The 23889-nt window shown below is 38.6% G+C and overlaps 1 protein-coding gene across 5 annotated transcripts in view; it reads left to right on the plus strand.

The window, feature by feature from the left end:
* The window catches only part of GAB1 (GRB2 associated binding protein 1), a 91880-nt gene that overhangs the window by 48168 nt on the left and 19823 nt on the right, over positions 1–23889 (plus strand). For all 5 annotated transcript variants that reach the window (XM_058803275.1, XM_058803276.1, XM_058803277.1 and 2 more), the window contains exons 2-4: positions 5554–5848; positions 15437–15650; positions 21951–22546. In XM_058803275.1, coding sequence (XP_058659258.1) covers positions 5554–5848; positions 15437–15650; positions 21951–22546 — 1105 coding nt within the window. The remainder of the gene's footprint in view (positions 1–5553; positions 5849–15436; positions 15651–21950; positions 22547–23889) is intronic.

Genomic DNA, 23889 nt, shown 5'->3' on the forward strand with positions numbered 1-23889 from the left:
ATAGATTAAATAGATGGGAGCAAAAAGCAAAAGAAAATTAAATCTTGATCCCAGCAGACAATTGAAAAGTGCTCAATAGTAGCTGCAGAACTAAAATGTCCATAAGACCATTAGAAAGTCACCTCGGGCTGTGTCTTTTGCTATTTCTACATCTCTCTGGTTCATGTTCTGCCTGCTGTCTTCTGTTTACTTCATAAGTTCTTTTGGAGTAAGGAAATGCCTTGCTGTGCATTTATGAAACACCAGGTATTTTTTTAAGCCTTCCTTGTGCCCCTGGGCAAGTAATTTCTTTCTGCCAGGTCTTAGTTGATGTCTCTGAGAAAGAAGGACGCCAAATAGTGCCCTTTTAAAGTACTCTGTGAGTACAGAGATGAAAACCTAAGCACAAACATCCACACACTTGAGAGATGAGAGGGAAGACCTGAGATTTGTCATTTGATTCTTGGGTTTCCTGGTCATATATAGGGAAATATTTATTAGCAGTGTTGCTGGGGTGGAGTGTAAGGAGCTGTCTTTGACTTAGCCAGTTCTCAGAAGTTTTGATAGGTTTTTTTGACTGGATGCTGCCCAGAAGAAAAATGGCAGCAAATGTGCTAGAAGAGGAAAATCAGTTTTAAGCAGCCTTAGAATGGTGGGTAATAACAGTAGGAAACTACAGAAGGATAATTGATCAGTTTATCAGTAAACAGTCACTTGGCCATGTGAGAGCTAAATCTGTAAAAAATGGACCACAAAAAGCTGTCTTGGATTAAACATCTCTAAGCTTTTATTTTAACATGTCATGTAATCGTTTTGGCCTCTTGAGAAACTGCTTAAGGGGATCTAAATGAAAGGTTAAGTCCTTTGAAAAATCTAAATTATCTGCTCTTTCCTGCCCCTTCCTCCTTCCTTTCTCTTTCCATTGACGTATGCATTCCTATTTCCTACATCTTTGAACTACTGAATGAAGTACATCTTGAGTGTGTATGAGGAGAGAGGAGGGGAAAATAATCCATAAATGTAAAGATTAAGGGAAGTATAGCTACAGCTTCTTCAACATGTACACCTCTTGTAAGTAGAATATATTGTAAATTCTGTGTACTGTATACAGTAGTATGGACTAGTTAAAAAAAAGCCAAAAACCAACTAAACCCTAACACTGCTGCATGCTGTTTTCTATCAATTTCTTAGCGTCTACATTCACATTGAAATCAGCAGTTTGCATACACCTTAGTAAAAAAAAATCAACCCTAATCATTGATATGTCTTGGTTTTACTTTGTAACCTACTCAAAATGCTGTGTAAAAAATACAGAATTCCACTGTTCCCTTGATCATTTGATGCTCTGTGGGTGAGCAGCCTGTCACATTTCAGCCTCTCTCAAAGCAAGTAAACAGACTGGTTTCTGTGGCTGTGATGGTCTCATGACAGAGGCAGGACAATGTTTGGCCGGCACGGTGGTGTCCTGTGTTGGGCCAGCTGATGTGCTGTGCAGCCCAGGAGAGAAAACAAGCTGAGAGGCACACAAGGCCTTTCTTAGACCAAAGGAAAAGCAGCAAACCTTGTTAAACTGTGTTTTGTAATAATTTACAAAGCCTACGCAGGCTTTTGGTGAACTTGATTACCATGATTTTTGCCTTACAACACTTAAAACAGGAGCAATTTTTCTTCTGAATTAGGTATTGGCTTTGCAAGCAGTGTTTAGTGACTAAGTCCTATTATATTTATAAAATATATTACTAAACCATATTTGTATTAATAAAATATTGTTTATTTTTGAGTGAATCTTTCATTTAAAAATATTTGCTCAAATTTCTTTCCAGAATTAAATAACTACAAAATACTTAAATCATATTCTAGGTGGTTTTTTTTTTACTTCTCAAAGCAGTTGACTTCTGGCACAGAAAACCAATGTTTGATAATGTATGGCTGGTAATAACATAAGTTATATGACAGATAAATAATTAGTACCTTTAATTTTCCTGTGCTGTAAATTGGTTGCATCTTTTTGAGTGATTATGAGAAATAGTTTGTAGCATGCACTTCTGTAAAAGAAAACACAAAATTTTCAAACAAAAATGCCCACATGGGTTAAAAAAAAAAAAAAAAAAAAGAAAAGAAAAGATAAAACTTGCATAAGTACGTATTTCTCACTTTTGGAGATTATACTTTGGAAAGCTGTTGCTGTAAAAGCTCTTCCTTCCACATATAACACAAATAGCACAATATTCTGTGCTTCAGTGGGGCAGTCACAGCTTTCTTTGCAGCAACAAATACTGAAATGCTAAAAATAGATCAAGCTTTAAGAATCCCAGATATTTTCAAATAACAAAGGGTGATTTATGTGAGCTCATTTTGCACTTGGACCAAGTATAGAGGCGCTTTTGTACTATGATTAGCAAGGGCGCTGATGTCAATTTGCTTGTCTAGCTTTAAGCTTTATTCTGCTGCTAAATTGTGCTTTGTACTGTAGTCCAGACAACCTCTGCATCTGCCTTGTTAGTGTGTAGTTTATGGAATTGCTTTTGGTTTTGAATATAATCTGTGCCAGTTTCAGAGTGTGATTCACTATAGGACTGAAATAAATGTTCACATGTGCACTATGTGAAAACCCTTCAAAAATGGTAGCAGGTGCCAGCAGACTAAAGTCAATATTTTAAATATTTAAGACTTGCTGTTTTGTAGCCTGAAGGGCTGAAAGGAAATTCTTTTTAACTCAGTGTTTTTTCTCAGTTTTATAGTCCTATTTACCTATTAATACTCAAAAGAAATCGTCAGGATTGCTAAGAACCTTTCATTCCCTAACACAGTACTAGAAATAAATTTTTAGAAGAGGCACACCTGGTTGATGCAGAGATGATAGATTTTTTTGCCTGGCGTTTTGTTGTTGCACAAACTGTGAGACAAACTGTGAGACATCATGCTTCTCAGTTGCTCTTGTTCCTCTCCTATCTCTAATCTCTTTCCTCTTGATTTCTGCTTTAAAAAATTCATCGGAGTGACTAAAGGCTGAAGTTAAAGATAAAGCTTGTTTCTGAAGCAGCTTGTAGCAGTTATCTGTCATCAGCCTTGCCTGGAGAGAGGCTCATCTACTGAAGCTTTGTGTTATCCCAGCATCTAAGTTGTCACTTGATTTGGAAGCAGGAAACAAAACTCTGCTAATGTTTTTGGGGCGATGTTAAATGCTGTTTATCTGGCTGTGCTGCTAGGATATACTCACATTTGAAATCTAAATCAGAGGGGCTTAATCTATTATATCTTCCACATTTTAACTGTTCACCAGTTAAATTTACTGCTACTATGGAAATAGTTGCTTGACACTTTGACTTGATTCACACCATTCATCATTTAAAAACAGATGCTGTTTTTCACAAGTGCAGTAAATACAATTGTTTTGTAGTTTTAAAGTATAGACATTATCTTAAAATCAAAAATCTTTTAGAGCTTTGCTAGTTGGAGAATAGATCACAAGCCTTAATTGTGCTGTCTGTCCTTTTTCCCTTTCTCCTGTTTTCTGTATTATCTTTTCATAATAGCTTCTGTAGCTTGATACTCCAAACAGGCATGCACAGTGGGGGTTTTGAGTCTCTGGGGTGTTGCCCTGTTCTTCTAAGCCTTCTGATGGTTACATTTTTGTAATGGAGTTTCTCACGCACTTTTATGTAAATAATGATTGTTTTTGCATTCCTTTCTGGAGGAGGAGAAATTTGATAAACTGTTGGTTTGACCAGTGTCATTGGAGAAGTGGCAATTTCATCCTCCAATCCAGAGTCATTTTTAAAATTCTAAATATATCAAAATCAAGAAATAAACCTTCTTTTTACCTTGGAAGTTTCAGCATGCGTGTCGTTCATTTTGGGTCCTATTGCAACGCTGCCGACAGCGCTTGTTCAGAGTGGGGAGACGGCAGTGCAGTACTTGCTCCTTGTCCCCCTTCCACTAGTTTGTTTGAAGGTAGCACCTACAAAAATGAAATGAATGCACTCTTGTGCCTCACAAAAATGGCTCTGAATCATTCCCTAATACACAGCAAGAAACTCTTGTTTTCAGAGCTGCTGTCCCAGTGTTTAAAGGATGTCACACTTCTTGACCCCTTCTCGGACCATCCTTGCTGATTCTGTTCCTTTTCCTTGATTAGCACACAGCCAGGGATGGCCAAAATGAAAATTCCCTCACTCTCACCTGTCTTATTTATGCATTTCTTCTGCTGGGTTTTGTTTTTTTTTTTTGTTTTTTGTTTTTTTTTTTTTTTTTTTTTTTTTTTGTTTTTTTTTTTTGTTTTTTTTTTTTTTGTTTTTTTCTTTTTGGTTTTTTTTTTAATCTTTCAAAGGACTTGCTGACAACCTTGTTTGAATATCCTAAGGAAGTTTAAAGTAGGGTGACTTGGGGCATGATGTGAGTCTGTGGTGTAATGCACAGTGTCTTGGCTACTGCACTGATTTACTTGGTCTGCACTGTGTCTGGGCTCTGCATTCAAATTTCTCAGTGTGAAAGACGTGCAGCTCTCCTTGTGAGCAATGGCAGTGTGTCTGTTTTCTTCTGCTGTGCCCATTATCCTGGCTGGCACTGGGTAATAAAAAGAAGCTACTATCATAGTATTGCTGGTAGAGCTGAAGACCAAAAGTACAGCCAAGTGGGGCAATAAAGATGCTGTTGGAAGCAGCAGGACAGCTGTATGCTGACCTTGGTTGTGTGGTTTCAGTTCAGGTCTTCAGTGAGGATTATGGCAGGTGATGGAGGCCCATGGGATGAAAGGCAGCTAAGGATTCGTTAGAGAATACGACATTTTGCATTTGCTTCTCTCTTAGACCAGCTTCTTTCTGCAGCATCAGGAGGGCTGGTATAATAGGCGTAGTGTCAGACTATCAAATTAATTTGTTCTATTCTGCATTTGTCTGGTAAAACTGCATCATTTGGTCATTCTCTCCATCCCCATCTATCTAACATTTTCAAAAAATAATAATGTGGCTCTTTCTCTGTAAGAAGTACTACTGTAGAAATATTATGAGGTTCTAAATGCAGAGTTCCCCTGGAATCAAGGTGCATGTACAGTGTGAGTAGTGTCTTTTCCCTAAATGCAGGTCATATCATTGATTATCAGTGAAAAATTCAGTTAAAATGCATCAGCCTGAAACAACATATATTGGGAACAAAACACCATGGAACACTTAAAAATGTATTTTATTTTGTCTTTCTCATGCCTGTGACAGCTTCCTTCAGAAGCCCTTTTTGTGTGTTTTTTTGCCCCTTTCCTGATCCCCACCCCCCTTTTTTCTTTTGTGTATTCATGCTTTCTCATTTTGTAAACAGTGATTTAATTTATATATCCACTTGCTACAAAAAAAGTCAAGATATAAAATTTAAAATACAAATTCACTAATCCTTAAGTCCACTACTGTAACAATACCTAAATAGTGTTAAATGTGGGTATTTGATGTGTAATCTCTTAGTATAATAATTGAACCAGTTATATTAGTACTTGGTTCAACCCAGGTTGGAATCCCACATAAAAGGTCTTGAAGTGTGATTTCTTCCTTCTAATTTTTCTTCCTTTTCTCCCTCCCCAATTTTCAGGCATGGAAGAGAAGGTGGTTTGTGCTTCGGAGCGGCCGCCTAACGGGGGATCCAGATGTATTGGAATACTACAAAAATGACCATGCCAAGAAGCCTATCCGTATTATTGACCTAAATTTGTGTCAACAAGTGGATGCTGGATTAACGTTCAACAAAAAGGAGTTTGAAAACAGCTATATTTTTGATATCAACACTATAGATCGAGTTTTCTATTTGGTAGCAGACAGCGAGGAGGAGATGAATAAGTGGGTTCGATGTATCTGTGATATCTGCGGGTTCAACCCTACAGATGAGGGTAAGTTCTGTTGCTTTTTCTGAGAAAGTGCAGTGCCTGTGTGTGAAGAACATTCCAAAGATCAGATGACTGTCTTTAGCTGGCGTATGTTTTAAAGCTTGTGTGTATTGGCCTTTAAACTTCCTTGTTATCCTGAAAAAAAGTAAGCAGAACAGAGGGAGGTACTCAGAATTTGTTACAAATTAAGTATGCAGTAGAACTTGGATGACACTCTTCTGTGTGATGTTAGTTCTTGGAAGTACAGGAAAAATCTCAAGTAAAATCATGTGTGGCAGTAGATCTTCATAATTGTTAAAGGAGTCCCATTTGGTATAAAAGCATATGGTTATACAAGCAGGAATGAGTGCAAAATGTCAGGTTTCTAATATTATCATTTCCCCGTCTGCTTTGAAACTTGGGGGAAAAGAAATCCACCCCCATCAGCTAAAACAAACAAAAAATAACCTGTAGTTTTGCTCTATCCAGCTCAAATCCTACCAGAATAGATACTGTATGAAGGCAGCTTGTAGGAAACACAATGCTGTATTTAATTCCTTGCAAATACCTTGTGGCCACTGCTTGTCCTGAATCCATTCTTTTTTATTTACTTATTATTCCTGCATTCCTTTTGGAGATTAGTGGGTTATCGGCCTTGCTTGTAGATCTGTGCACAAGTTCCAAGAAAACATTAAATAGGAGTGGTAAGAGGGTTATACATGAGGCATAAGAGGGTTATACATAAGGCCTGACTGAAGGGGCTAGAATTAAATCCCTGCTTTTTGTAGGATTGTGGAGTGAGGGAGGTGAAGGAGAAAAAGGGGCTTGCATCACTTTGCTCCAGCCAGATCTTTAAAAGTGATTGGAAAATACTGTTGCGTTTTGAAGAAGGGGCCCTTTTCTTTCTCCTTATTGCAGTTTTGAGCTACAACTTCGTCATGAAAACCTCATCTATGAATTGCCACTCTAATAGCAAGTTCAGGGGAAGTTGCTTCTTTTGCCAGTTGCAGTAGGTTTTTGTGGCATCCTGAGCACACACAGGCCCCGCAGCACGTCTCAGAGAGCAGCTGCCATGGGGTTCAGTGCTCAGCCTGCGCCCCAGAGAGGTGTGGGCAGGGGGCAGTGCACCAGTGCAGCTGTGGGCACAAGTCCTGGGTTCTGGGGACAGACTGGAAATCTTGGATCTAAGGAGGAAACAGGTTTGCCTGGCAGCTCTTCGGCAGAGTGCAAAGGAGCACGTGTCCATTGCACGGAACAGAGAGGTGGGGTCCCCTCAAAACCATCAGCCCTTTCCTCTGGGAGCTGGTATGCTGTTATCCCTTAGCTTTCTGTCATTGAACTGAAAATGAAACCTGCTGTGGATGTGGAGAGATGTAACTGTGCCCTCATAAACTGAGGTTTTGCTTCAGTCAATTGTATCGATAACTTGTCCCCATTGTACTCTCATTGCATGTTTCATTTTTGACACTTTCTCTTTGGCTGAATGTTTTGGTTTGAAAAGGACAGGTGTCTACTACACTGAATTATTCCAAAACCTTTACTTCACACAACTGAGAGTTGACAGCATTATCTGTTTTATTGGTTTAGTGATGCCTTGCAATGCATTGAGCAAGAATTTTAAAAAAGGAAAATGGGAAAATCAGTTGCTGAGTGTTTATTGCCAAGTTCTTATTTTACCAAGATTCCTTCATGCCAGTGAAAGAGCAGGTTGTAAATGTAGTTTAAAAATCTGTGTTCACCTGCAGCTTATTTTGGGAATTTAAAGAACAGGTGAAGTTCAGGTAGTAAAAACACATTATTATTTTAGTCTGGAGCTAAACAAGAGGAGTGTGTAGCATAAGAAGTCTTTCTATTACCTGTGGAAGCAGAAGATAGTTTTCTTTGAAGCTGGAAAAAATGTCTCTTGCCAGAATGATTAAGGGTTTGTTGTGAGTGTCCTGTCATTGGCATCCATTGCTCAATCAAGAACTAGGAACACCACTGCCCTGTTGTTCCTTCTGGGGTCCATTTGGAAATCCAGGAACATTGCCTTCTTGGATTTATGTGGGAATCTATAAAATCAGAGGGAGCTACAAGCCAAAAATGTGTCACCTGTGTTTTGCTTTGAGCTGTATTGAGAGACGATCTGAGATGGAGAGACTGAAGGGACCTGATGTACCAGTAATGGCTGTTTTGTGTCTTCTGCTGTGAAGATGTCCTCTGAAATACTTTCAGCAGGATGAGGATAAATGTTTAAAGAAAGGTAAAAATAGAGGAAATGTTTTTTTTTTAAATTATTAATGAGAAGAAAAGTTGAAGGATTTTTTTTTCCCTGAGAAGAAAACATTGAGAGAAGAACTGACTTTCAAACACAAGCTGTGATAAGCAGGACATGGATCTGTTATCTGTAGAGAGAACTTATTTTTCTTTCAATGAGTGATGTAATGATAAAGAAAACCCTTCGAAGGATATCTAAGCACAGACTGTGAAAGTCCTTCCCTAGAATTGAGTAGATATCTGTGATGAATGTTTTATATGTGATGCAGCTCCATGTTTCTGTAATTTAGTGAATTGTGTTCTTGGCAGAGCAGGGAAAGGAGGAAGTGATCTTACTATATGCAGACATGTTACTTGCATGTATTAATTTGAATAAAGATAGCAGTAGCAAAATAAACCAGAAGAAATAAGGTAGAGAAGAAGAAGGGGAAAAAAGGAAGAACAAGACATTAAAATTTACAGTTACATTTACATAAACAATAAAATGTGGTGAAAAAAGTTTCTGTCATTTTAAGGACCATACTTTGAAGGAGCTGCAGCTTGCTTCACACATGATGCTTTCAAAGTTTCTTTTCAGGCTGCTGCTATTTGGTGTATGCCTTCCTACCTTTTTGCCTTTGGAACAATAAAATTTTGTATTTGCTTTTTTTAAATGATGTTTTGATAATCCATGCACTGCAGGTTGATCACAGCTTCGGTGCAATATCAGAGACAGACAGGATGAATGTAACTTCACCTTCCCATCCTGACTCCTTCTCTTTGCTAAATAAATAATGGGTATTAGAAGGATGCTCTTTAGGGTGCCCTTCCTGCATGAAGGGTCTGCCTGTAAGAAACAAAAAATGTTCTTCTTTGACAGCTTTAAAAAGTTCATGACAGGGCCTAGCACATATGGCAAAGCAAAATTGCCATCCCAGTAGCATATGTTGAATATTCAAGACCTTGGTCATTAAAGGTCTCAGAAGTAAGGAGAAATAGCTGAGCTTCTATATGAAGGAAGGGCAGCTCTGGAAGAGCATAAAGTGCAAGGACAAAGTACTAAGCTTAAAAAAAATTTGCAGCTAGTTTTCACTATGGAGATGATGTACTTAATGAAGAGCTGAGGCATTTTTGTATCTCTCAGATATGATTAGCTAGAAAGAATTGTTGGCTCAAAGGTGATGTGCCAGAAGGATGGGTGATTGATGACCTGCAGTGCAGTAAAAAGGAACAAAAGAACTGAGTTAAGCATTAGGAGAGAAACTCTCCAGAGAAGGGTCATGAGTCTGTCTGTTGTCACAGAAGTGAGGCAGTAGGTTTAGAAGGAATAGTGGCAGAAAGGCATCTGTTTTTTGAAGGCTTTTTTGGTTGCTTACTTTGAGTAAAAAAAGTTGGGGGGATAATGGCCACTGAGACATACAAATCTGATATTTTTTTTTTAAGACTGAAATAACTGAGAGGAAGGTGATGATAGACTGTGAAGAATGATGTTAGAGCTTTCTAGCAAGATTGCACAGGAATAATCAAGGGTTTGATAGGTAGCTGGTGGCTCAAGCTGAGATGATCACTGCCTGTTATCCAAAGGAAAAGAGAAGACAGCAGACAGGATTAAGATGTCTTCTACTGTAGTAAAATAACTGGTGGTTAAGTGAGATGGTGATGATGAAGAATAGAGCACAAAATCTGCAGCAGTAGATCTTCCCTTTCAAGATGTGAGGCAAAAATACATATATTTAAAAAATAATTTACTATCAGGGTATGATCAGAATCTTAATCTTGAGTGTTTGAGGTCATTATCTTAAGCTGACAGCTGCATGTAAGAGAAGTTCACATGGAAGGTGATTCTGTTCTTCCTTGAGGAAAAATAAACTGAATCTATTATGCTTAGGTAATTGACTTAATTTTCTCTTGTTTCTGCTGGACACTTCTTGTGCTGTTAATGTTACTGTTGAGTCTCTGGGAGAAGGGTTGGCAGAGGTTTTGCAGGTTCCCGTGAGTCTGAGGTGCTGAGAGGCAGCACATGGGATGATGGAAGCCTCTCTGGAGCGCAGAGATGGCTACAGCCAAGGAAAGCTCTGGGCATTTTGGTGAAGAAACATTTCCAAGCTTTTTAGTGTGGTGGGATGAACTATTTTTCTTCACAAGCACCTACAGAAGTTAGTCTATAACACGACCCCTTGATTATTTTTCCGGCTACAGATGTTTCCTTATTTCTCCTTTAAAATGAATAGTCTTCAAAACAAAATTGCAGGTGGAGAAGCGGTGTCAATTCCAAGTGCAAATGCTATGGTATTTTCAAATTTTAAATGGGTAACCAAAACTACAGCTTAGAATTACGCATGAACTGCAGATAGCAGAGCTAAATTTTAGGTGTTAGCTCTGAAAGCTGGAAACTTCTGTGGGTGATGGAACCTGGAGCAGTCAGTTGTGTTTCTGGTGCGGATGCACGAGGCAGGGTTGTCCTGGACGTACAGTGCGAAGCTGAATTCTTCATTCCTTAAAAAAGGTATCATGCTTATCTTCAGGAAGAGAGACATACTGTGAGGTAATATTAAACTAAGAAAATAAACATATGAGATGCATAGGAAGTTTTTATTAGAGTATTTTAAAGGACTTTCTCTGGCTATAGCAGAACAGTTTGGTCTGGAGCTTTACTGCGTAGATTTCATGTTCATGCCAGGCTGTTCACTTAATGCCAAATCCCAAATCCATGCTCATGTGTCTGTGCCTCTTTTGGGCTGGATCTGGCTCTCATCTATTGAATTCATGTGTGAGCAATGCAAGTGCCCATCAGCACACACGTGCTTGTGCTCTGTGTGTGCATATGTGGCCCTTTGATTCCAGGATGTTTCAAACAAACAGAGAAGTTCTTTTAAGGCTTCAGGTGTAGTTTTGAAGTTTTTATTTGATGGGATTTTTTAAATTATGGCTCTTTTTATTGTATCTGTGATTTTTTGGACAAGGATATTGCTCTAATATTTTGTTGGCCACTGGTTATTTTAATAACACATGCGTTATAGTAAGTGGATGGAATGAAACCTCTCAGAAGAATGGATTGATCATGCCATTGCACATCTGTTGCTGATTCACTGTTGCAATGGAAAAATCCCATTTCTGTTTTCATATTTCTACCTACAGTGTGCAAAGAATGCATTTTCTTACTTAGATTGCAATTTTGACATTTAAAGAAATGCATGCTGTAATGAGGCCTCTGTGGTTTTTTTACTATGAGAACATTTCAAGTTTTTGCATAATTAGAATATTAAGAGACTGTACATTATAGTGTGGAAAACAATTTCATTTTTGCTTTCATTAAAAAACAAACACCAAAATATAAACCCAATCCTAAATAGAAACTCCCACACTCAGATTTTCTAGGTTGAACACACAGCAAGATATGTAGGAACTTGTGGGATAAAGCAGCTTTATATATATGAGGAGGAAAAAAGTGGAGCCTTTTGTTATCCTTGTTCAGAAAATGCTCTTTTTACATCATAAATTTTACAAGATGTAAAAATTATTATGAAGAAAAAAAGTATAAATTCTAGTGAAAGTGAAGCCTGTAACTACCCATAACAAACCAACTGAGAAAAGATAAGACTTTTGCCCTGTTTTCAGAAAGCTCATTATTCTAGCTCTACTGAATCCAGGAATTATAAAAACAAAATAGAATTCTTGTTAGACTAATTTGCATGTTAAATTTTCTGGTTGTTTTTCCAGCTCCCAGTTATTTCAAAGCAGTCTGAGTGTCTGAGCTCTGGGAACAAACCAAATGACTTGTAATGCTCTTTGGTGTGCAGATGACCCCTTCCCTAAAAATCTGCTAGTCCAAAGTGGAGCAAGTTGATGATGTACTCTTTGAAATCATAAATAGCTGCTGGAAGAGCAACTTTGCTTCATACCAGCTTCAGGAGTGCTTGGCTGAAGAGAATATTTGAGAGGGTGCAGATAGGCAAAGAGCTTTCATTTGCTTGGTGATGAAAGTTTTAGCATTACTTCTTCCCTTGTAGTAAAATTTGAAATGGCATCAATGCGTAAAGCAAATCTCAAGTGCTTTAGACCAAATTCAGTAGATCTTTCAGTCTGGCATTAGCCCACACTATTGAACACATACAAAATGCCTGTGTGAGGATGGATTTCAGATCAGAAAGTTGGTATTTTAATAGTTAATGCTCTATATGCTGAAAAAACCAAACAAACCTCAACCAAACAACACAAACACCTATCTCAAACAAACCCCACACAGATCTGTGAGAGGATCAGGGATTTTATCAAGTATTATCTGTGTCAAAAGAAAGAGACAGCTCATCAGAAGGAAAGTGTCCCTAATGATCCATTAACATTAATGGGCTCCAGATCCTTGCTCAGAGAACAGATCATAAAGCTTCCAGACAGCTGGACAGCATCACCTTGAAAATTCAGTAACAATTGAAAGGGACACATTAGGAAAGGAATGGAATGAATCATTGTTATATCTTCGTAAACCAGTGGGTCCTAGACTTTTTTTGTGTGTGTGTGCTTTGTGTGCAATAGTTAGTTTCTCTTCTCAGGAAAGAAAAAGTAGCAGAGCTAGGAAAGGTGAGGATAAAGGAAAACCAGATGTACAATGAAATGGCTTCTGCACCAGGAAGAATTAGGCAGTACCAACTCAGTAAAAACTATGACAAAGTTGTGTAAAGTTGGGAATGGGAATTATGAGTAGGAGGTAATTGTTCACAGTTTCTTTGAAGATGGGAGCTGAAATATATCAAGTGAATATATCAGGTATAAAAAGAAATGGGTTTTCACGTCATGTGTAGTAAGGTGTGGACCTCACTGCCGTAGGATGGTAGTGAAGTTCAAAAATATAAAGGCACTCAAAGAAATAGGAGAAATTCAGAGAACAGTGTGTCAGAGGGTAGGTCAGCAGAGGCTGTGGAAGCAGCCTATGTCTTGGGGTGCCCCAGAAGCTGGAGCAGTGCATCAGGCTTTGTGGATACATTGGCCTCTTTCAAAATTCGTGATTTTATTTTTCCCTGGAAAGTCACCCTTGAGTTTTGCTGCTCTTCCTGGGAATGCTGGTGCATCATGTGTTTAGTTGCATCAGGTCACGTAGGTACTGTGTACATGTTGGGCTCTCCTGACTGCATGAGGGCTGACTGGCACACCTATGTTCCCTGGAAGCCCCAAGGATATCCTGTTTGATTTCTCTTTTTTCTCCTCCTGTGAGCTTGGCACCGAGCAGTTCCAATGGCATGAGGGTCTGTGCATCACCAGGCCCGGGAATGGGGTGGGCACTGAGGCACAGGGGAGCTCTTAAGGATCTCATCTCTTAAGTGTGGTCAAAAAATGATGTGTTTGGCAGGAAACCTTTCTTCCCCACCCTTTACTTCTGTTCTTCAGTTCTGCAGGGGACAGGGCAGACAGCTGCTTGTCCTTTCTCCCACTGCTGCTTTTCCAGAAAGTACAGAAAGTACATTCCTGATGGGTCCATTCATGCACTTCTCTGTTCCTGCTGTTGAACCCCTGCATTAGGGGAATCATGAAACATTAGCAGGTGCCTCAAAGAGGCTTCTTCAAGCTCTTGAGTTTCCTAAATGATAGAAAATTGTTCATATTTTATATTTAAGCATGTAGAAAGTAAGCTACTTTTTTAGTAGTTTTTGCACCCAAGTACTGCTGTATTTGAAAGGAAAAAATGAAGTGACTCTAGAATACAAATAAATAGGATGTGCATAGTAAAGACAAGGGTATTTAAGTAAACATCGGCTGTTTTAAGTAACAGTTTTTAGATAACAATTAATGTAATGGATTTTACCTTTTTTTACCCCCATTTTTCTAAACCATAGGATGTGGTTTAGGAATATGTGCTTCAAGAAATGTAATGTATAAAGATTTTATGAATTATAAACATCTCTATACTATTATTTATCTGATCTGCATGCATCAATTTATTTTTATGCGTGCGATCCCTTGATACTGTCTGTTTCTTTTCCTTCTTCTGCTAACTAGTTGGATGAATAGGTCAGCCACAACCCTTCATAATAACGTTTTTTTAGGCTATCCTACCTTTTCAGGAAGGTTGAGTTGAGGAATTTTCATACACCTAGACTTCTTCCAACCACATGGGTGTGGTGGGATTTAATTTCTGAGCCTGTTCAGATACCATGGAAGTTCAAAGCAAGTGTGGCTATTTCTATTTCCATGTCTAAATCACTTGTACTTGGTGTACACAGAACTGGAAGCAGGAGGGCTGTGTTCTGGGCTGCTCATCTCTTATTTCCCAGAGCGGTGCTGAGAAGCAGAAGCTGAATGAAGGTACTTTGTAGTGCGTAGCTGGCCTGTAAGGCTGACAGGAGCAGGAGCATTGGATAATAACATGCTCATTTGAACAATGCTAATAATCAGCATCCATTCTTGGGATGTGCAATTTGGAATGTACAATGAGTTGCAAGTAAGCCTTGATAATTAGGAAATAGTTTGCTTAGTTATGTTGTTCTTAGTCAATGTCATTAAAACAATGAAAAAGCCAAATGATTGTTTAATATTTGATGATGTAGATATTTTCTAGCCTCCCAGATAATTTAATAGTCTGGATATATGTATTCAGAAGGCAAAAAGAAGTTGCATGGATAGGAAGTGGATAAGAATTATAAGGTTATTTATAAGAATTATAAGGTTATTTAAAAAAAAAAAAAAAAAACACCTCCTCTCCCCCCACCCCGAAAGAAATCCAAACTAAGCCAAAGCAAAACAAGGAAATGAAACCAAAACCAAACCCAACCCCTTCATTTATTGCACAACAATAAAAATTTAGGGTATGTAATCAGGGGGCTTAGTGGAACATGTTACCTGTTGTACCTTTGCATTATTTTTCTAGTTGTAAAGAATCTTCCATTGCCAAAGCAGCAGTTTTCCTGTCTGTTTTCAGATACTGAGAGTGGCCAGGTCTTGCCTGGTAACTAATTTCAAATGTTGAAATGACCTTGGTCAAAAAAGAATGAATACCTCCAAGTGCTGACTTGGGTTGCTGTGTTCAAGTAATAACTTATGGGCTTGTGCCTGCCCTTGATTAGAACAACAGATTTGTGTTTTTAGCTGTATTACCACAGCTGTCAACATATTTGTTCTTTCTGTGGCCAGAAAGCAGGTTAAATAAGTCTTTAAATAAGGCAGAACCTCGTTTGCAAGGCTTACTTAAGAAATTGATTGCAGTTTGAAAAGGTAAAGATTGATGTATAAATGTAAATTCCCTGAAACAAACGTTAACACCCAGATGTTATCATGTCCAATTTAACAAATTTGAACTAAAACCTGAGAGTTTTTCCATCCTCTTATCTTACTGTTGAAGAACTATTTCTTCACTATATAAAGAAATCTTTGCTTCTGTGTTTGCAGATGCTGTGAAGCCACCAGTTAGTTCTTTACAACCATCTGCTGAGTTACCCTTGCCCATCAGCACTTCACCGCCCTCCGTGCAAGCAGAATCTTCCCTTCCTTCTCCTTATCGGCTCATTAACGTCCCCCCTCTGGAGTCTGCCTCTGGTCAAGAAGATCCTCAAGACTACTTACTGCTAATAAACTGTCAAAGTAAAAAACCTGAACCTATGAGGTAAGTGACTTTTTTTTCTTAATAACACTTTTTTATATTATAGACCAAGAATGCTTGTGCTAAATGCATTTTGTTACTACTGAGATACTGAGCATTTGGATGCACATATCTACACAGGGAAGCTGCCTGTAACTTTTCTTTGTTTTTGTTCCATGCATTAAACCTTTTGCTGCAATAGTAAGTTGTTTGATCAGTGTTACATTGCATTCTCCAAAAGTGTTGACAGCAACTGCCAACATGAAATATCACAGTGATGCATCAATCCAGGCCTTCCATTGGAGCTTTGAGTGATGCATGACACAAAGTACGCTTTCTTTAGCCACAATCTGGTGTTCTTAGTCCACTTCAGTACTAGAAAAAGCTGGAGGAATTTAGCCTTTCTCCCTCCTGGCATTTGGTTCCCCAGTTTTGCCAGTTAAAACTTTCATGGAAGGGGTTAAGAAAACATGCTGATGTTTATTATCATCTGCCAGGTTATCACATCACTGAGTACAGTGATCTTCAAGTGGCATTTGTTTACTATTACTAGTATGGTTCAGACTCTCAAACAAGAAGAAAACCCAATTATTTTATGATAACAAAGAATGCAGAGGCTGAAACCACTTGGTTTCCATGTCCTGAATTTGAGCTTTTTCCTAATAACAGATACTTAAAAGGAAACTCAAATAAGCTTTATTTTTTACTGAATAAAGAGTGCCTACACAGTCAGTTATCTAGAGAAGTGTACAATAGGAAATTTGAAGGAAAAATTTAGCACTTCTACAGAATTAAATTTCTATTTATTTCTCCACGTGCTACTTTCAACTTAAATAAATCCACAGCACCTCCTGCATAGGAGGATATGATATTCATATTAGCTACCTGGGAAATATCACTGTGTTTTTCCAGAATGGATCATAGAGCAGGCTGCCTGGGGACATACTGGAGTCTCTGTCCTGTTTTAAAAAAACTATTTAAAAGAACCAAAAATGAACTTGACTGGACAAGCTCCTGAGGAGCCTTTGCTGTTTTTGAAGGGTTTGCTTAGAGGTATTGGAAAAGCTGAGCAGATAATGTCCAGAGGTCCCTTCCGACCTTAAACATTCTGTAGGAGAACCATATAAATCCCTCTGAGAAGCTTCTTTTCTGCACTAATTTCAAATAAAATCTGCTGAGATATTTACAGAAAAATTAACAAAACATCATATTATTTTTGTAATTACAGACAAGTGCCATGTGCTCCGCACTCCCTTGGCGTTTTTATCTTGCTCTGTTGTGCTTGAGTTTCCTGGTCCATTTACTGATGATTGTGTAGAAAAGTGCTCACCCTTTACAGTCTTCCTTATAAAACAAGGGAATGAGCCTAGAGTTCCCCCAGAGTATGGAACGTGCATGTTCCAGTCAGGGTGGGATGTCCCAGAACCTCCTGCAGGGGACAGGGAAGCCCAGTGTTGGAGATTTCAGTGTTTAGTGATGTTCAGAAGCTGATAGTGCTGAAGAGGAATGTCAGTGTTCCTGCCAAAAGCTTTTGGGTTCGGTATCACTTCCTGAACAGCTTGGCAGAGGAATTGACTTGGATTTCAGCAATCTTGGCCTATCAGAAATGTGTCTGAGTGTCCATTTGCTTCTGGGAGGAACAGGCTCAGAGCAGAGTTGTACCACCACAACGTGAAGGTGTTTTTTGGAATGATGAAAGTTGGGATGTGTAATTGAGTTTCTGACCTGATTTCCACAGTTATGTGATGTGTGGGTTAAGTAGAGGATGAGGAGACCATAGAAGGGGCCACAAAATGTGGTATAGAGTCCATGATTAGCCTGCAAAATTTCTCAAGGAGTCACTAGTGACACAGGAGAGAAGGTACTGGGGAAGGCAAAAGGTCCAGTGGTGATAAAATACCTAGTGAACTGAAAGAACAGAACAAAATATTTGGGAGTGTAGAGATTGTTTAAATAAATGATGGTTTTATAGGAAAATCTGAAGACATTGACATTAGGATCACTTGGAGATTATATGAGTTTAGTTTATTTTCTGTAACTAAAAAGCTGTATCCTTAAATTAAAAAGGCTGTGATCATAAAAATTCAGAATAACAGTTGTGGTGGACTTTCAGTTCCACCTAAAAGGACTGCCTATGTTTTATGTCTGGTAACATAGGTAAGCTGCTGGGTTTGGGACAGAATATAGAGCATATAGACATTTTCCTATGGAACGAGAGCTTTGTGTATCTCAGTAGCACATTGCTAAGATGATTAGTAAGAGTGCCCCAATCCATATCCTTACAGACAAAGAATAAAAATTAAATGGCTGCATCATTTTCCTGTTTTCCAGGCTTGGAACACTTTATCTGGGTATTTCATACAGACTTAGTGTCAAGTGCAAGGCTTAATAGCTGTAATTAAACAGGCAGGTACTGTTACTTAATGTTTTCCCTTTAGACTTAAAAATTACCATTTTGCAAAGGGAACATTTTCTATTTTGATTCTGCATGTTACTTTACAGGTAACCTGAGAACCACTGAATTGTATTTCAAGGCTTTGATGTTCTTTTCTGGGTGAGATGGGTCACTGTGAAACATAGATGTATCTGAGTCACCTCTTTGGGATTTTTGAGAATTGTAGTGTTTCAGACCTAGAAAATAATTATTACATGTTCCATTAAAGTGTCATAGAGTGCACCACATGCTGTTGTGAGACTGTCTTGCATGCAGCAATTGCAGCTGTAACTATCACTTGCAGTACTTTGTCTAAAATAGTTTCGTGCTCTGATCACCGCTGACTTAAGAAAGAGCATTGTTTCACTGTAGCATTTAGGGAGATTTTTAAGGTTGTGTTTGGATCCTAGAAAAGAAAATGCAGCCAAACATTGCTTCCAAATCCCTTATTGTTCTGGCTCGTTCAGTAGGTGTATTGAAATACTAAATGCTGTCTTCCTCATCTTTCCTATTGTATATGAACCAGCCAAGGGTCACCTTTTCTCTCAGAAGAAGGGCAGGAATACCTGCTATTAGAAGACTTTGAAAGTAAAAAGATTCCACTTCAGTGAGTGAACAGTAGCCATTCTTGGAACATGTGTGAGAAATTAATCACAGAGCCATTAACTTGCCTGAAAATACTGTTTGTCTGAGACTCATCTTGCATGGTGTTCATGAGTTTTAACAGAAAAACTCAATAACTTTTGCTTCCATTTTCTGAAAAGAGGTCTGGATGTTATTTATTTTTATGTCTGTCCTGTTTTTTCTATGCTTGCTGTTGCTGTCCCACATTGCTAGCACACAAGAGCAGTTTTGCTGCCATTTTGTTTATAATATTCTGTTTCATTATCATATTGATTCCTGTGGATGGGAAAAGACTCAGCTGAAAAGGATGAGTGGTCAACCCAGCCCAAATACTTAATTTGCACAAATGAGATTATTACCCCTCAGACTAAAACGCTTGGTGTAGCTTTTTCTGGGTCTCTGTCAACAAGTGGTTTTTGGTACATGGAGCCGGGCTTGTTCCTGGGCTCCCCTTCCTCACTGCCCCACCTCCTCTCAGTGCAGCTTAATGCCCAGGCCTTGCGGCTCAGCTGGCTGGGCACTTTTCTTTTCTTGGTGTGTGGAAGGAAATGGCCAGTCCTAGCACTGAGTGAGGGCTGGTTTGGCCACTCACCATAATTTGCACGTATGTGATGCGCACATGTGATAACACTGAATTCATGTCATAGTCATCTTCTGCTAATAAAGTGAGGAGTTATCATTGTGTTACATCCAGCCTTGCCATTATTTTAAGTGGAGGTGTAAAAACCCTTTAATACTTATCATAATAACCATTTGTTAATGGAATATTTAAAACATTTTTTTAATTGAGCTGTACTAAACAGAAATTAAAATTCCTAAAGGATAGAAGTCATTAAAAAAACCCTCAAAAATACAAGCCAGGAGTATGGTCTGCTCCTGTCAACTATGCACTGTACATTTTCAGAATTATATATGGTGTTGTTATCATGGTCAGTGGTTAATGCTGACTTTTAAAAATAGTTAAAATTGTAAGGCTGAATTCTCTGGTTTCATTTTGGCATAAACTGTTTTCTTTGTTTCACAGTGTCTTCGGACTTTCAGTTGTGCAAAATCAGATTGCTTACTACCCATTCATATTTTGAAAACTGTTTCAGTAGACTAAGAAGTTGATTCCAAAAGATTGCTTTCAAAATTGTGAATTAAATCAGAAATTCCCTCTTGTAATAAGAAATGTAAGCTGTTGCCATCAGCTAAGCAAATGACAGACCTAGCTGTCTCATGGTTTTTGAAAGCCCTCTGTTTGCACAAGTGCTTGTGGTCAAGAAAGAAGAAGCATCATTCACTTAGACCCAGAAAAACTCATATATTTAGAAGGATAGTATTTGTTTCTTGCATTTCATGGATAATCGTTAGGCTCTGGCATTGTAAATATGCTGTTGTTTCTTTTTGAGCTTTGGTTATATATTCCTGTGTGTTTTGTAGTTTTTATGTTTTATTCCTGTAGTTTTAGATTTTTTTCCTTTTAAAGTATATCCCAGTAAACTGAAACTAACAACTTTGGTTCCACAATTGATTTTCAGTAGGTGTAGACTGCCCACTTTATTTTTATAGTATAAAATTTAAAGATCCCAGTCCTTGCCATATTTGAGAATTGCTTGACTTTTTCTGGGATTTTGGTCTAAATGGATATCATAGAACTAGGAGAGTACATTTAGAAAGCGAGGAACTCCTGAATCAATCCTTTGAATAAAGAGGAGGGGCTGCAGCAGAGCCTGAGCTTAGTGTTCACAATCTATTATGCACTTTTAACCTCATGTGCTTCCTTCAGTCCTATGTGCTCTATATTTTGCAAGTGTTTTAAACTTCTAGTGGCTCATACATGAGTTTTTGAAGCTCTGAGGCAAAGAGCTCTGAGGCAGCTGTTAAGAAACAAGAGAAATATATATTCATGGTCAGCATCATGAGTCATATAGGAGATTTTACTTCCTTGGTTATGTGAAGAACGAATAATGAGAAAAGTATCTTCTTTTAAACTAAATGCAGATTAAAGTTCAGAGTTACCTAGAAACCTGTTCTGACCAGTGACAGAACTGAAATCTATGTTTAAGGTAGTAATCAGAGCAAAATTACTATATTTTTTCTAATGGAAATTAGGTGCAGAACCTGTTAAATAAGGGGGAAAATTATTCTTATGGTAGTGAGTGTACTTTATGTATTTTATTCCTCAAAAATTTTGGAACTGTGTGATCCAATTGCTTAATAGAGCTTACTAAGAGTTGTGTTGCAGGTATTCATTGATACCCATGCATGCTGAAATATTTACATATGCATGTATAAATTAACACAATGGTATGCTATTGAGGTAGTGAAAATAGGAAATATGTTATGTTTGATCAAAAAGTGTATGGACTTCCTTAACTTAACTACACCACTACCATCTCCAGTGCTAGTATTTTGCCACTGTTTGGACTTTCATTTAAGCAAGGAAGCCAGACTGATAACAGAATTTCTCTGCCTGGAGCACACTAAATGGAGAGGTTTAGAAAGGAAATCAAATTATTGTAATGTGGTTACTTTCCATGTAAGTTTACTGGTAGTGGTTAGTATTTGTACTAATGAGTGCTGTTCTCATAAAAGAATTTCCTCATCTAACAATACCACCTTCATTTGCATTCAAGACAAAAGGTCTCTGTTGCACATGGAACCTATGGATTTTTTTTTCCCCTCAAAGAACATACCATTTTCCTCCTATTCATGATTTTAGCTCTTATTTCTCTTTTCCTTATATATTTCAAATGGGTTTTATATGGTCAGTATAACTTCAGGCATGCATTTAGGGGAGTTACAAGCAGTCATATTTTTTCTCTTAACATTTTTTTCTAAATTATTATAATGAGCAAGTACTGTAAGTCCAAGAACTGAGCATCTTATTTTTACCTTTCACAGTGCCAATAGTGTTGCTGGTTTGCAGCATGGGTTAAAAAAAATGATTAAAAAACCTCCAGCCCCCAAACTTGGCTTCAAACAGGCATACTGAAAATCACTTGCTTTATGAAACATCAGCCTGTTGGTAAAGCTCCACATTTGTGCTTTATATTTCACATGAATGAATTTGTATGAATGTAGTTACTTAGGATGCTTAGGTACTCCTGTTTGTTTAATAATAGAGTGCCTGCATCTCATTTTAAAAAAATAAAAATAAAGAAATTGGAAGACCCTGTTAGACTTTTCAGTTGGTTCCATGAGAAACGTTGTCTTTATGATTTGCAGTGTTTGTTTTTCTCTGTGTGTTCGTCAACATTCTAATCTCACAATCTCACATGTAGATCTCAGGCTGACTCTGCAAAATCCAGCTCTTCAGAAACAGACTGCAATGATAACGTGCCTTCCCACAAGAACCCTCTTGCACCAGGGAGCAAGCACGCTGTGAACGGCTTCTTCCCGCAGCAGGGCGCCTACGATTCCCCGCCTTCCCGCTCCGCGCTGGCGGACTCCAGCCTCTACAACCTGCCCAGGAGTTACTCCCAGGATGTTCTGCCCAAGGCAGCGTCTCCATCTGGAACTGATGCCGAAGGAGAGCAGCATGTTTTCAATACCCCATCAGCAGTGTCGTTAGACACGCAGATGAGGCACATCTCCATTAGCTATGACATTCCCCCCACACCCGGAGGTACTTATCAGATCCCACGAACTTTTCCAGAGGGAACCTTGTCTCAGACTTCAAAACTGGAGACGATTCCAGACATCCCTCCACCTCGGCCCCCCAAACCTCACCAGGCAGCGGATCGCTCTCCTGTGGAGACGTGCGGCATCAGCCGCACCGCGTCGGACACGGAGAGCAGTTACTGCGTGCCCGCTGCAGGAGCGCCGCCCTCGCGCAGTAACACCATTTCCACGGGAGACCTGAACGTCTTCCGGAAAGGTCAGCATTGTTTGGCTTGAGCTGTGTGAGCTGAATGGGCTGAATAATGTGAGGGGCATTTCTAGCCTGTAGGAACAAGTGTTTAGCCCCTCACAATTCACTATCACTATGTTTAAAATATATTAGAAAGACGAACAGAGATTTTTTAAGGAAACCATCAAAACAGCAAAGCGCAGAACATCCGTAAGGGATGTATATTGCACTGTGGCATTCAGCCTTGGCTGAAAATACTTGAAGATCTAGACATAGTTATTTGGAAATAACTGAATTTAATACTACCATTTTCAGTCTTTCAGAATGACCAAAGTGAGCTTAGTGAAGTGTGGTGCAATCTGCAGAAGCTGAAATTGTTTCACGAAGATAAGTGGGATATGGTGTATACCCAGCGCTTTGAGATCAGCCCTGATTTGATGATCATTGCCACCAGGCTTTCTTTCTGTCCATGTGATAGACATGCTTACTGCAGTATTTTAGTAAAATTAAAGTTGTTTATTGTGGCCACCTAAATGTTGCTCCTCCAGATGTGCTGTCATGCGTATTTTCTTGTTAACCACTTTTGGGCTAAGGGTTTCACTTTCTTTCAGATTTCTGAAGCAGGTGGGTATTACAGTGTTGTTTTTAAAATGAAATTTTTTATTTGTGTAAGTCAATATTTATGTTACAGATGATTTTAAAGGAGAATGGTTTGAAATGAGGGATGAATACAAGTCTTTTAGAGGAGGCAATATGCAGAATGGATGGGATCATACAGATGCTCAGATACTATTGTCCTATTTGTCATTCATTTTGTAGACTGAGCATAAAATATTGGTGGTTGTCAGTGTTTTAAAATGACAAACGAACACTATGAAAGATCCTTGTTTGTTTTGCTTATTTTCTCTCATGTAGTATTTTCTCCCAAGTAAAACCACCACAGTCATTTTGCTAAGTTTATAGATGAGTATTCCTATAATGAATCTGAGATTGTCTGCCTCAAGAAAATTAGTCTTTCTGAAAATGTTGGTTAAATTTGGTACTTAAGAGCAGAATTGTTTATTTTCCTCTGTGGTGAAAATCTTAAAAAAAAGGTCCAACGTTTTTTTTCAGGGCAAGGTGGGGATAAATCCCAGAGTTTACCCAATTTCTGTGCTGGCATCATGAGAGGGGGCATCCGTGCCACAGGGTAAAGCAGCCTGCTGCATGCATGGATGAGCAGAACTTGGGAGCCAGGAATCTCACAAAGACCCCTGTCCAGCAAAGAACCAGCCACAGAGGGCCTGCCAAGAGCCAGGACTCCAAAAAGGGAGAAATCTTTGGTTTGGCAGCAGCCCACTCCAACTGAAAGCCCCTGGAGACCACACTGG

This window comes from Ammospiza caudacuta, chromosome 4, assembly GCF_027887145.1.
Source record: "Ammospiza caudacuta isolate bAmmCau1 chromosome 4, bAmmCau1.pri, whole genome shotgun sequence".
In the NCBI taxonomy this organism is placed as follows: domain Eukaryota; kingdom Metazoa; phylum Chordata; class Aves; order Passeriformes; family Passerellidae; genus Ammospiza; species Ammospiza caudacuta.